This window comes from Pleurodeles waltl, chromosome 9 (assembly GCF_031143425.1).
Source record: "Pleurodeles waltl isolate 20211129_DDA chromosome 9, aPleWal1.hap1.20221129, whole genome shotgun sequence".
Classification (NCBI taxonomy): domain Eukaryota; kingdom Metazoa; phylum Chordata; class Amphibia; order Caudata; family Salamandridae; genus Pleurodeles; species Pleurodeles waltl.
The window spans coordinates 771,553,553-771,567,193 of NC_090448.1; the positions used below are offsets into that span (position 1 = coordinate 771,553,553).

Genomic DNA, 13,641 nt, shown 5'->3' on the forward strand with positions numbered 1-13,641 from the left:
GTCAGTGATAATGGTCACATGTAAGATTGGGCCAGTGAAAGGCATACCTTGCAAAATGTTGGTCGGTGTCAACCATTGTATCCAGTGGCAGTCTAGGGCCACCACCACTCCACTCTATCTTCCCAGTGACCACAAGCTTGCGACCACAGGACTCTCTTGCAAGGACCTCATGTGCAACCTTGCATATGGCAATACTGCTATGAATGAGCATACTAGAATAAGACGGTTTGGTGGAAGAAGAGAAAGCCTCTGTTGTAGGCTGGGAACCCTTTGATGTTTTGGGCAAGCTTTGGTGGTAATGGTGTCAAGTATGGAACTTAGAAAAGGCTGCATCTGAGAAGGCACAAGATGGGATTTTTTTTCTGCGTTTATGGTGCTTTGCAGTGTGTGGAGTGGGAAAAATGTTGAATGTGCTTGCACAAGCCATTGGATTAACTGCTGCTCTTGGCCAACCAATCGTCTAAATATGGGAAAACATGAATTTCCTTTCAACACAGGTGAGCTGCAAGCCATTTTGTGAATACTCTTGGAGCTGTGGTGCCGCCCGTAAGGGAGTAACTGGATGACCACTTACAATAAAGTGCAGTGCTTGCAATGCTCAGTATGGATTAAAATGTGGAAAAAGCCATCTTTTTGGAGAAGATGTGCATACTCTGGACTGAGCTTGTGTTTACGGCAGTGGGATGCTGGGAGTGGTTGCATGTAGTTCTAGGGAGCAACCGTGTTGCGTAATGCCTTGCCTAACACCAATTTGTCTGAGGTGGTGTGTTGCTATTAATGGAGGACATGGTTTAGTTCACGCGCCTCCCCAACTGGTGACACATAATCTATGTGCTGTTACTGTTAGGAGGAGTAGGACCTTTGTTAGCATCTCCATTGCTCGTAGCCCCTTAGCTCCGCGTTTGAAACCGCTACCAGGTTTGCCTTTGGTATGATTGGACTTGATCCTGAAAGGTAGACTTTGAATCACACCTAGCCTGGAGTTTATAAAGTGACCCCTTAAAACTGGTGTACTGTATGGGTCCCACAGACTCGCAGTTTGTGTTTCCTTTTATTTTCTCTAACATCTTTTCAACCTGCGATCTGACAAGGTGTTCTCTGTCGAACAGTAGGTTGATAAAATGCTGCTACTACCTCCAGCTTATATTTAGGAAAAAGGAGTCATGCGTGTCTGCACAGTACAACACTTGTACTGAGGCCCTTAGAGGCAGTATTAGCAACATCCCATGTACAATGTATATTTGTGTTGGAAATTATTTTGCCTTCGGACACCATTTCTTCTCCCTCTTTTCCTTTATTGAAGGTGTTTGAGAAGCTCCTCCATTTCTTCTCATTGAGCTCTGTCATACCAGGACAACAAGGCAAAAGAATTAGCAATCCTCAAGTGAGTAGTAGATCCACTGCAACCAGTTTACCTGTAGCATCCATTCTCTTACTCTCCTTGTCTGGTGTAGGAGTGTCACCTGTGGCTTGGGCAGCAACACACTTTCAATCAGTGTGACCCACTAATGGGTCTAGAGGGACCAGTTCCCTAACCTACATGGCGTCATTTGGGGACGTCCTAAACTTTTTTTCGACTCGTGGAGTGACAACTTCGGTTCTAACCGGATCTTTAAAATTATCTGGGGCTGATCAGGTCATTCCATTTAGTATAGGGAGAAAATGAACCAACCTCTCAGACTTTGAGTGTTTACACTAACAAGTTGTCCTCCACATGGACCACATGCTAATCTACCAAATGATCAGTTACAGCAAGCTGGATGACTTCTTCAGGTGTCATCTTGAAAGAAGAAACTGACCAGCAAGTGATCAAGATCAGGATCTCCTGCTTGATCAACATGATAATCTTCTCATGAGTTGTCTGTTGGTCCTGCACATACAGAATGTAGGAGTCAAAGGCTAAATATGGGCTGCCTTGTGGAGAGGTGTTCTAAGGTGAGTGACCCTGATATCTCATTCCAACAATTCATTTTCTGAATCGCTAAGAGCCAATGTTTGAAAAGAAAAACAAAAAAATCATATGAAACTCGCCAGTGCAATGATCTTGCTGTAACTCAGGCCCCAGTTATGCAACAGCTTATGCCCCCAGCCAGTCTCTGGGTTCAGCTGCTCTCAGACAGCCATCCCCTTTCTGGGTCCCTCCACCTTGACCCAGTCCACTGAATGGGTGGAGGAAGATTGTTAGGGTGTCTCTACTCTGACTCATTCTATACTATTTTAAAACATGTAAATGAGTCCCAGAGTCCTGCATGGCATATGAGTTGAGGCCAGCAAACCAAACTGCTCAGTAGCACAGGACTGCACCTGGACTCAATACTGAAATGGTTCCTTGAGCCAATTAGGGGGCCCTATATAATCAATTTACCATACTGCTCGACTGCCATTTGGCCAACAGTTTACATATACTTAACGTTTAAACCATTTCAAGCCCAACCCAAACACCTCTTTATATGTAAATTTCTCAGAAATGCTGAGCAGAGCTACACCAGTTCAGGAAAACAAACATGCTTTTTGAATAAAGGTTTAACTTTCAAGCACAAATAGAGTAATTCTGTTCAGCTGTTTTTTCTGTATCGGAGTGCCAAGTTTCCTATGAGAATTAACATGGGGAATCAATGTTTTGGGATACCCTATTTTCCCTAGTTTGACAGATCAGTGCAAGAAAACTTTCCCGAAAGGAACATGGGTGAATTACACATTTTTGAGGGAGAGCATGTTGCTGATTCGTCAAATGGCCCCACAGTTATTAACTATGGAAACTCGGACTTTATCACTAAACTCTGCCTAACACTACTGTGTAATATATACACATATATACGGTTCATTTTGTTTTATAACCATGCTTGCTGCTCACTCATTGGACTCATTTGGATTTCTTCTCATGTTCCAGATTCCAACTTGCTGCTCATGTTGTTGATTGGCCTAAAGTAGCTAGAAGGTCATTTCTGGTTTCCAGTTGTTTAGGTGTCCACTTTTTCCTCCTTTCTTCTATACTATTCTTTTCACAGCAATCTTGAGGATTTTTTGTGTGAAGCATCCTTGAGTTTGAGGTTGCTACTGGAGGCAGTACGCAATTTCTTAGAACCAAGAAAGTTTGGAAGCTGTCGCCTAGAAGTCATGCCTTTGACAGTAATTGCAGGGAGTCACTGTTTTGAAACTTTGGGAATAAACTCATCTGATACAAAATGTATCAAAAAGGAAAAGCACTAATAACATAAATGTGTTTGAGAATACTTTCAATAACTCCTTTGACAGAGTTAGGTTAGCTCAGTCTCTGTCTCTCTTAGCTCAGTCTCTTATTTTTGTATCTGTAGAAAACTCGGTTTTGGTTGAAAAAGTCCCCCTACTTTTTGCCTGGTATTTGATGCAACTTTGACTGAAGTGCACTGGGTTCCTCCTAACCGGGTCCCCAGTGCCAGTGTTCCTTTCCCAAAAACAAGGCAACTGGTGACTTGATCCCCAAGTGACCAGCCTTTAGACCCACTGTAAAACCCTAGCAAGTGGTACATCAGGTACCTGGGGCACAGGTACTAAAGAGGGTCCCCTGAGAGCTGCAGTATAACTTGTGCCACTCTAAAAGACCCAAACTCAAATAGACTGCCACTGCAGGCTGCATGACAAGGTCCTCTAAAAAGTGAAAACATGGCATGACACACAGTTGTGTGCCATGTCCCCCAGCACTGCTTGTAACATTTATAAGTCCCCCCTACAGTAGGCCATAAGGCAGGGTGGACTATATTACAGGTGAAGACATATCTGCATGAGCAAATATGTTCTTACTATGTCTGTCGATTCTTAGAAATAGTAAGTGAACAGGGGAGGCATTCTAAACACAGGTGATGGACAATGGTCAATACAAGTTCCCCAGCTACATGATGGCTTCACTGAAACCAGGGATGTTTGGTATAAAACATCTTGTATTAATAAACCCTCACTGATTCCAGTGATGGACTTATTAACACATGTACCAACAGGTCACCTTAGAAGTGCCCCCTGAAAAATCTACCAACTACTGGTGTGCTGATTGACTGGTTTTAGCCAGCTTGCCGCCAACAGACAAGTTTCCAACCCCCAAGGGTGAGAGCCTCTGTTCTCAGGCAGTCAGGAACAAAGCCTGGTCTGGCAGGGGTGTTACTCACTCCTCCCAACAGGATGACCTGCAAATCTACATTCCAAGGCAGGCGGCTTCAAAGAGCCCACTGCCTTTGCTATGCAGAACTGGCTTTCCTCAGAGGTAAGGAGATGCCGCCGCCACTCCACTCCCCCCACCAAACTCCCCCCTTCCTCCTCCACCGGGGCCTATTTGGCACCTTAGCAGGTGGGAGAATACTACAGGATGTGTGTTGCACAGTCAGGCTGGACACACCTCTAAGGTGACCAGCCTGAAGTGAACACAGAATTAGGAATTCCATCATCTTGTTTGTGGTGGAATTAAGAATTCTGGGACAGAGTAACACCCACTCTCCAAAGAAAATGGTCATCTCAGGCGTAGTGACCGCATTTAAGTAGCCCAATGTCTACTACCCCTCACTTCCCTTAACACCCCTAAAATGAGTATTTCAGAGACCCCCTGATACCAGGTCTTCAGATTTCAACTGACACAAAAGAAGGCGTGGACAAAGAAGACTGCTGACCCGAGAACTGAGGAGCAATTTCAACATGGCACAACCCTTCCAGCCTGCCTGCTGCACCCGACCCATGTGGAGAACTGGCTCATCCTGCCACTCTGCAGACTCCAAGAAACCCGAAGAGCTGCCAGTGCTTTGCCAATTGGCAGATGATCTCTCTTGGAGCAGAGGAGCTGCATCCCTGCATCTGCAGACACCTTTCTAAAGTCTCGGGTCCTCCAAGGGACCAACGAGCCAGAAGACGACTGTTTGGAGCCAAGGATGTCAGCCCCGCCTCTTCACCAACCAAAGGTGTCCCATGTCCCCAAGCATCTCAAGAACGGAGTCCCTCGGTGGGTTCACCTGGACAATATGGTCCACTATATAACGAGCCAGCTACAGTATCAACTTCTGTCACACAGCAAAACTGATCTTAAGTGGACGAGGGTTTTCACATACAGAAACTTTATTGCCATAAGGAGAATCAGTCTAACGAATACAACTGTCTCAGTACCAAAACTAATCCATGATTACATTACCTAGTGTGACAGAAGGAAGATACTATTAATAAACATTCACACTGCAAATGAATCAGGTCTCTGAAGCTAATGTGAACCGTATTAAAATTAGAACAGGACTACATAAATAAGTCCTGAAAGTGAAATATTCTCAGAATAAAGATGAGTTAACTCAAAATACACACACACTGCTAACAAATATTATAACTGTGGGTGCTCTGCAATTCTTGTTTTGAGAAAAGAAACCTTCACATATGCAACACTAAACAGATCAAAAACTGGGAATTCTTCTTAGAAGTAGTAGTAAGGGGGCTGAAACAAAACCTTTGCATGAAACCAGGTACCTTTGAGGAAACCTATTACAAACCATCAGTCTTATTACACACAAAGACTGGTAAATTTGTTGTTCTCACCGGACAAAGGAAAAAAGAAATACAACTCACCTTAGATTTTTTTTCAGAATGAGAAAAGTATTGTATGGGGAACAAAACAGAGTAGTAATCTCAACATCAAGAGAAGGAAACATTCTGACTACTCATGAACTACAAAGCGTGTAGTTTCATCCCGTAGTGCTTGAACTACATTTGCTAGGGAACTCACCTGAGCTCTCCTCTTCACTGTCTGACTGGCTGCCGGTGTGCTCATCCTCACTCTCATCTTCCTCCCCATTCATCTCAGCAGCTGAGTCACCTCCCGCCTCCATGTCCTCAGATTCTTTGCGCTCAGGACCGACCGGCATTGAGATTACTGGAAAGAAGGAAGAAACAAGCACATGCCTGAGTACACGTTTCCTTCACTGACCATTTCTTAGGAATTAAAATGAGGCAAACCTTACAGAATCAAATGTGGATATAAGGAGAAAAGAACATTTCCTCTCCTAGCCACAAACTCTTATCTGTTTACAGCTGCCCACACACCACTTAAGTTTGCCTTTCTAATAACCTGAAATCGTTGGACTGGTAAACATGGCAAGAACCAAACACTTATGGTAAATCTCATCAAGCACTCCCAATTTAGGACAGTAGATATAAATCATCCTGGACTAATCAGGTTGATTTTAAGAAACTGGGAAACAGAGTGTGCCATTTCGAAGAAATAATATTTTAAGGCTTACAGAATATAAAAGAAATGTACTGTTATTTAAGCTTACCCTCCTCCTAAAAATTGTAAAGTTCAACTTGGAATGAGCATACTTGATAATGATCCATCATCCTCCAGTTATAGTAAAAAAAACATATAATTATTGTTTCTCCATAACAGGATTATGTCAACTTTGTGTATTTATTAATTTGTCACAAGCATAACCTAGTAATTATTATGTTTGCTCCTCACTGCTCCACAATCATCATGCACCTGTTTTTTTTTAGCTAATGGGGCTGTTGGAGATAATTTGGTAGTATGCTGTATGGGTACTTTTGTTTGCCGGTCCACAATACTTAATACTTATACACTTCAACCAAGTTATTCTCTTTGGCACTATGGTCTCTAAAAGTAGACATGGTGAGCAGTTAAAGCTAGTAAGTCCTTCTGGCTTTACATAAATGCTCTTTACCCCAGGCAACAGCACTGCCTCAGGAAAGTGCTCCAAGAGAGTGGATATGGTTAAAACTCAGAACCAGAATAACCCAATAAATAGACACTCAGTGTCTTCAATGTACAATAAGTTATTTCTAAAAACATCAAGGACTTTAGTAGCATATATGAATGTACAACAGGCTATGATACATTTATACTGCAACCAGTGGCAGTCATTAGCTCATAAGAGCCTGGCAAATCTAACACATGGAAACCAGTCTGAATTTAAGGCCCTCAAGCCTATGCAGTCCTGTGTTTGATTCTACGTAAAATAAAGTTAGATTGCAAGAGAGCCTATATTACTATGGTCTGTCTTGGGATTCTAGGACGCATGGAATGAAAGAAGGAAGGAAGGATGGCTGGGCGGATGGATGGATGAAGCATACAAAGTCTCCCTTGCTACTCAAGATTCATTGACAAGGTTACAAAAAGAAGACTGAGTTGAAGGCAAAGACAGCTTTAAATAAAGATAGTGTTGCAGTCATAAATTTAGTATCTAATTTGGAAGAGGTGACCCCTCTCTACTGGAAAATGTCTATCCGGTCACTGTAGGAGGCTGGCCTGCTTTGTAGTGGGTACTAAAGGTACTTACACCTTATATCAGGTTCAGTTATCCCTTATCTGTGAAATGGAATCAGTGTCTAGAGGTAGCTGTAGCCAGAGCAGCCAAGGTTGGACTAGGAGACATGCAAAGGTCTTGCAATACCACTGTAGTCACACTACTTACACACATGAGACAATACTCAGTGTTACTAAAAAAAAAATTTAGTGACAAGGCCAAAAATACTTTGGAGACTATACTCCCTTAGGAGGTAAGTCAATTACACAATATATACAATAGTAACCAGAAACAGGTAAGTAAACAGTCAGAAAATAGTGCAAATAGTGCTAATCACAATAGGATGCAATGGGCCTAGGGGGAACACGAACCTTATAATAAAATAGTGGAATGTGAAAGTCGGTTTCCCACCTAGGCAAGTGTAGTGTGTAGAGGGGCGCTAGGAGTGTAAGAAAACACCAAAGGTAACTAAAATACCCCACCCCAGAGCCCAGGAAAGCAGGAGGAAAACTCAGCAAGTTTCCTAAAACACACTAGAAGTCGTGGTAGAAGACAGTGCAAGAACCAGAAGAGACTGCAAGACACCAACAATGGATTCCTGGAACTGAAGACCTGTGGAAGAAGGGGCCAAGTCCAAGAAGCACTGAAGAGTCCAGGGAGAACAGGAGCCCCTGCTAACCCAGATGAAGGTGCAAAAGGAGAACCACCGGTGAGAAGACAAAGTCAGTATTGCACCTAAGAAGATAGATGAGGGTTCCTGGTTGGCGCAGAAGATGTCCCACGCCAGATGGATGAATGCAGTCTGGTTTGCGTCATATCCCGCCAAAAAGCCTTAGTAAACGCAAAACTCATGTTTCGTAAACAAATGGCGCTGCCCGGGCCCAGGATGGACCAAGACGACTCTAACCAGAAGGGGGAGGCAGAGGGGGCTCTCGGCAACTCAGAGAGCCCTCAGAAGACCAGGCAGCATGCACGAGAGTCCCACGGCATGGGGACAAAGGAGTTGAAAATGGCAGTTGTTGCAGCACTACACAAAGGGATCCCACTCCTCCAGAGAACAACTCAGGGAGCTGAGCATCACAGGATAAAGTGCTGGGGACCTGGGCTAGGCTGTGCACAAAGGAATTCTTGAAAAGGCTCACAATAGCCCTAGGAGCTGCAAAAAACGCGGTGCACTGGGGTACCGTCTGGCACGGGGAGGCAAGCTCATACCACCACCAAATATGGACAGCTGGACCTTTGAACAGTCAGGGTCACTTTAGTCTACCACCTGTGCTCCAGGATCCAGGCTCATCGTCAGGAGGGGGGACCCAGAGTACCGGCTGTCGCTGCAGAAAGGTGCCTGCAGAAGCAGGCAAGTGAATCCGTCACTCCACAGGAGATTCCTTCAGTTATTCTGGTGCAGGATGAAGACAGGCAGTCCTCGGAGCGTGCACAACCTGGAAACTGCTGCAGTTGCTAGCAGGATCTGAAGTTACAAGGTCACAGAAGTTGTCTTTGATTCTTTGATGCAGTTTTGTAGCGTTCCTAGAGCAGTCAGCGCTTGATCTGTCGGTAGAAGATGAAGTAAAGGATGCAGAGGACCCCTGCTGGAGTCTTGCAATCCGAATGTGAAGAAACATCCAGAGGAGAGACCCTAAATAGCCCTCAGAGGGGAACTGGCTACCTAACCAGGTATGGACCTATCAGGAGGGGTCACTGACGTCACCTGTTGGCACTAGCCACTTAGATGCTTCCAGACTTCCCTGACCATCCTGAAAAAAAAAAGATGGTAGAACCCAGGGACACTCTGGAGGAAGTCTGGGCACCACTCCTGGGGTGGTGATGGACAGGGCAGTGGTCACTTCCCTTTTCTTTGTCCAGTTTCGTGCCAGAGCAGGGACTGCGGGTCCCTGAACCGGTGTAGACTGGATTATGCAAGGAGGGCACCATCTGTGCCCTTCAAAGCATTTCCAGAGGCTCTGGAAGGATACCCCACCTATGCCTGTAACATCTATTTCCAAAGGGAGAGGGTGTAACAACCAACTCCTAAAGGAAATGCATTGTTCTGCCTTCCTGGGATGATCTGCTCAAGCCCGGGGAGGGCAGAAGCCTGTCTGTGAGGTGGCAGCATCTCTGGCTGCAGTGAAAACCTCAGAAGACTGGTATGGCGGTACTGGGGGTCCACGGTGGAGCCCACAGGGTGCATGGAATTGGCCCCCAATACCAGAATCAGATTGGGGGTACAATTTACAGTTCCTAGATACCTTACATGGCCATATTCGGGCTTACCATTGTGAAGCTACATATATGTATTGACCTATAAGTAGTGCACATTGATAATGGTGTCCCCGCACTCACGAAGTCCGGGAAAATGGGCCTGGACAACATGGGGGCACCTCTGGTAGTGCAGGGTGCCCTCACACACAGGTACTATGCACCCAGCCTTCAGGGTCTGAAGGTTAGAAATATAAGGTGACTTATAAGTGACCTGGTGCAGTGAAAATGGCTGTGAAATAGTGCTTACACTATTTCACTCAGGCTGCAATGGCAGTCCTGAAGAGGTGTTTGTATGAGCTCCTTATGGATGGCAAAAGAAATGCTGCAGCCCATAAGGATCTCCTGGAACCCCAATGCCCTGGGTACCTAGGTACCAAAAACTAGGGACTTATAAGGGGGGTCCAGTATGCCAATTTGGAGTGGAATACTGGGTTACCAGTATGTAGGTACAAATTTGGAATCAGAGAGAGCATAAGCACTGGAGTTCTGGTTAGCAGGACTCCAGTGACACAGTCAAGCATACTAACAAAACAGTAAAACATATTGACATGTAGGCCACAAACTATGAGCAATGGGGTCCTGACTAGCAAGATCCCAGTGAGACAGTAATAACTCACTGACAAACAGATCAAAAATGGGGGTAACCATGCTAGAAAGAGGCTACTTCCTCACAGTAACGTCTGCGATCCTCAGTCCTAAAGAGCCCCCTCTTCTGTGGTCCGCTGATTCCACTTGGACCCAAGAGTGCTTCTGGTTTTTTTGCACCCCTAGAGCACACAAACAGCTACAAGACCCTTGTGGGGGAGTTGCCGTTGTTCAGTGCCATGATGAGTCAAGAGCCTTCTTCCAGCCTTCTTCTGAGGTGTACCCTTTCGTGTATCAGAAATGTTCAGAGAAGGTGGTGGTGAGGTGTCAATCTTATCCTGTGCACTAGCCAGTACTTAAGAGAAATTTCACATGCTAGTCCCATCTACTTTCTTGACTTATATCAACCTCCTTTTGAGGCACTTCCTCTTCACTTTGAACAAATTCCCATAAAGCCTAAATCCCAGTGGCTAACCTCTTCCTCCGCCCCAAAGGTTTATAGATGTACCTATACCAATCCCCTATTTGGAGGAGGTCAAATCTCCTTTTTCTGGGTCAAAGCTGGGTGTCCCTTCTTTCCTACGTTGATCTGTCAGAGTGTAAAAGGGAAATGGGAAAAGATTTTGGAAGACCCATTTGACATATCCAATTAAAAGAGGTAATTTGTGGGCTGTCCTTTGCTCTTCTATCTTCTAACATTCCACTAGCAGATGGCTAACCCCATGTAAATTTCCGGTCGTTCACAACACTTCTGCCTTTCTGGGCCCACAAGTTAGACTATTGTTCATTTAGGAGCATGGTCATTTAATCCAATTAGAAATGGGTGTTGGCCTCTCAAGGTAAAATGAGAAGCCAGATTCTGTCTAAACCAGTTTAAGCTCAGGCAGCTTCAAGTACTTTTCAGTAAAGTTATCAAAAAGCTAATTTCACCATTAAATTAGACTTCAAATAAGAGAACAAAAATACCTTCATTAATTCATCATTCAGCTCACTATTTCCTCAAGCGACAAAATAATTTTTGGATGTTAATTTAACCTAGGCCTGTTCCCAGAGAATGCACCTGGACATACACAGTGAAATCAGCTTTTGGGCTGTTGGCTACAGTGAGGGTACACTACTTCAGATATGTAGGCAGAAATCCTGTGGTTATACTAGACATATTCAAGAGTGACTTGCAATCCTAAGAAAGTATGTTTTTATGCACGAACAGGCAATTTCCATTGAGTAAAATAAAATGTAGCTCAAGCAGAACTAAAAGGAGGCTGCCCAGAGGGGGAGCATGCAGAAGTAACAAGGAGCACACACAGGAAAGAGGCAGGAACAAGTAGTGCACAGGGAAAATAGAGTAGAGAAGGAAGGAACAACAGGGGTGAGAGAATGTAAGTGAAAGCAAGGCAAACAAAAAAGGTTGGGTGGAAATCACCAGAGAAGAGGCCTATTGATGCAAAGTACGGTAATGTTTTTTTTAGTTTAATGCAAGAACACCATTGGAAACACAGACACCCAAACAGCCAAAAGATTCAGATGAGAAATACTTCTCTGGGCTTAGCCAAGATATGCCTCTCAAACGGCTGAAGGGGGTGAACCTAAAGCACAATAGGTGCACAGTAAAGAAAACTCCAGTCTGACAACTGTGCTGTCAAATCACTAGATTTCTTGTAGCCTCGATCATCAGGCCAATGCTGTTCTATCTTCCTTTCTTGGGCATTTACTTTCCACGAGATTCTGACTGGCACAAATTGGCTAAGCATTTGGTCTCAGCCAGCAGCCCAGGGAGCAGATTTATGGCCCACCTGGACAAGAGACACTGCTGATCCAGCAACTTTAAGTAGACCTTCTGCCTCAGGTGCAGGCTGATTACGTGCTCCATGCCATCCCTCCCCAGTGCCAAAAATGCTGCCTTTTTGGTGTCGAAGCCTGTGCTTTCAAGCAACATGTGGAAGGTAGAAGAAGACAGAAAGCCAGCTCAATAAAGTCTACGCTTTACTTAAACCTGGAATATATTTGTTGTTGTGCTCTTACAGATGACATAGGAAGGATTAGGACACCCGGACCCTGGGGTGGCAGGATGTGGAGGGGAAATTAGCTCACATGTCAACAAATCAAAAGAAAGAAAAATAAGTTATTCTCCGACCACTGAAGAGTTGCAGGGGCAATACAACCTCCCGAGTGTCAAATCCTTTATTATATGCATGTAAGGACACTCTTAACCAGAACTGCTGTGGATGTTCAGGGTATAAAGGAGAACCCTCTAGAATATAGGGTACTGTTGGTCTCTCTGCACAAAAATGCTATATTTCAAATATATTCCACACTCTTGGTGCACTGTCAACCCTCCCTACAGAATCTGAGGGAGAAATGGAAAGTTGACCTGGGCAGGTTGGGAGATGACGAATGGGGTGTGGCACGTCAGTACCCCCAGGGCGGTGACTATAAGGTCAAGGTTTTGGTTTGCCAAGTTGAAGATACTGAATAGGGCCTACTACACACAAACACGTCTGTATGCGATGGGAATGTCTGACAGTTTTCAGAGAGGATGTGGTTAACAGGGCACTCCATTGTGGGAGTGCCCCAAATTACTGAGGTTTTGGACCAAAGTGCAGAGACGACTCCTGTGGGTGGTGGACAATGTCTTGAAGCTCACCCCTATTATGGTGATTTTTGGGATCTGGAGAGAGGGGACCCTTGATAAATGTGTACTGGACCTTTGTAACAGAAGTGGCATGACAGGATATAGTAAGACAGTGAGGAGTATGGACGCGCCTACTGTGCCTCAAACAATATGTGGATGGTGGCTGGAACACTTGGAGGACTGAAAGTGGGGTATCCTATGAACCTAATCTATGTTGTACTTCTGGAGTCTATGCGCTTAGGGGCACCAGAATGTGTTCTAGACAAGGGGAGAGAGGGGGCCAACAGACATTGATGGGAAAGACAGGATCCAAGAGTTATCATCTAACGCATTGTATAGTACCTCCGACTGTTATTCTGTATCGGCACACTGCTGCACCCAAGGGGGTGTGAATGTTTGGATTTTGTGTTGGTATCAATATGAGTAAAAAAAAAAAAGAACTTAAAAAAAAATTATATGTCCCAGCCGAGAGTCAAAATTAAAGACATGGTTCTTTGGGCCATCGGTTAGTTGATAGGAAACAAAGTATTTGTAAAACTCAGGCTAGGTAGACACAGGTTAACAATAAAAGCAATCTGAGGAATCCAATCTCATGAGTCCGGGGAGCTAGACCAGTGCATTTTCAGACTGTTTAGACAGAATACTGACATTTAATGCAACAGTTAATATGTGATGACCCATCCTGACCCACATCCTGAGATCATGTTTTATTTGTGAAACTTTCTGGGAGATAACAGTGTTGCCTGGATATTAAATTTTTAATGTAGGGACCATGTGAAACAATAGATTTGGTGTGGTCTGTGAACAGCCTCAAAATAAAACTGTGGAGTTATGAATAAGTTAATGGAAATACTTTTCAGAACTTTCATTAACTTTAAAGTTTTACAGCTAATTAAATATTTGATG

The 13,641-nt window shown here is 44.3% G+C and overlaps 1 protein-coding gene across 5 annotated transcripts in view; it reads right to left on the reverse strand.

Annotated features, from left to right (window-relative positions):
• The window catches only part of BRMS1 (BRMS1 transcriptional repressor and anoikis regulator), a 270,509-nt gene that overhangs the window by 219,925 nt on the left and 36,943 nt on the right, over window positions 1-13,641 (reverse strand). For all 5 annotated transcript variants that reach the window (XM_069207946.1, XM_069207944.1, XM_069207947.1 and 2 more), the window contains exon 3: window positions 5,726-5,872. In XM_069207946.1, coding sequence (XP_069064047.1) covers window positions 5,726-5,864 — 139 coding nt within the window. In that variant the 5' untranslated portion in view covers window positions 5,865-5,872. The remainder of the gene's footprint in view (window positions 1-5,725; window positions 5,873-13,641) is intronic.